Raw genomic sequence first — 1,089 nt, 5'->3', positions numbered from 1 at the left:
TATATTAATACTAGTATACCAACATGTATTGCATTAATGCCGCCATACACATTACATGTTACATTAATACTGTATATATACCTTGGCCATAACATAGTTTTAAGAAATATAGTTGTGTGGTTCAACATACCTGCTTCAACACCAGGAGTTCTACAGGAGTTAAACACTCTTTCATATTGAGCACTGCATAATGGGACAACTCCGTTTACTTTAATCTGAAATTAATGATTTTAAATTGAGATGAATTGTAAATTGAAGTTTAATCATGTTTTATTTATTAGGATATTTAGTATTTTTAGTTTTAATAAAAAACTATAGGTGAAATGTGCATAAAAGGTAATTGAATTAAATTTTTTTGTTAAACTGTATAACAGACCCAAAAGAGCAAAAACGGAATATATATTAAATTAATGGGTCATCAAAATTCCAAGTAAGTCTGACAACTAAAGTAAAATTTATTGTTAAATTTTATAAAGCAGCATAAAAGAGCAAAAATGTAATAATATATTAATAAGGCAACAAGAGTCTTGGAAGGTCTGACAACTAAAGTAATATATATATATATATATATATATATATATATTGTTTAATTTTAAAACACACAACAAAAGAGCAAAAATGTAACAATATATTAATGGGGCACAAAAAAGTCTTAGAAAGTCTGACAACAAAATTCTTACTGGTTTAATGAGTTCTTTATCCAGTGTTGAACGGAATGCAAACATAGCATGTACTATATTGGCAGCGCGAGATGCTTGTACAGGAGTTGGGTTATGGTACAGAAGGTCCATTCCATAGTAATTTGAATTGACCATAATTGGACCACGCCCAGCAAGATATACATACTGCTCCCACCTATTTGAAGAGTGGAATGAGAGAATTTGAATTCAAATTTGGACTAATAAGTAATCAATGAGGCTTTTAATGTTTGACGATTATGAGTGTAACTGCATTTTAACAATGTCACTCAAGTTTTGTGTGCTATTCAAAAAACGTTATTCTAATAGCTATTTTTTTATTGTAGTAACACTAAAAGATTAATAAATAAACTGTTATTTGAGATAAAATCAGGATTTGTTATTAAAAGCG

At 28.7% G+C, this 1,089-nt stretch overlaps 1 protein-coding gene across 1 annotated transcript in view; it reads right to left on the bottom strand.

Moving 5' to 3' along the window:
• Positions 1-1,089, bottom strand: part of LOC100183250 (carnitine O-palmitoyltransferase 1, muscle isoform) — a 21,502-nt gene that overhangs the window by 17,392 nt on the left and 3,021 nt on the right. The window contains exons 5-6 of the mRNA XM_026837632.1: positions 681-887; positions 131-215 (exon numbers count right to left, since the gene is read on the bottom strand). Of these exons, the coding sequence (XP_026693433.1) occupies positions 131-215; positions 681-887 (292 nt within the window). The remainder of the gene's footprint in view (positions 1-130; positions 216-680; positions 888-1,089) is intronic.

This window comes from Ciona intestinalis, chromosome 14 (genome assembly GCF_000224145.3).
Source record: "Ciona intestinalis chromosome 14, KH, whole genome shotgun sequence".
NCBI classification, from domain to species: domain Eukaryota; kingdom Metazoa; phylum Chordata; class Ascidiacea; order Phlebobranchia; family Cionidae; genus Ciona; species Ciona intestinalis.
Note: the sequence above shows the minus strand (reverse complement) of the source record. Positions and strands in the feature narration are given on the sequence as shown.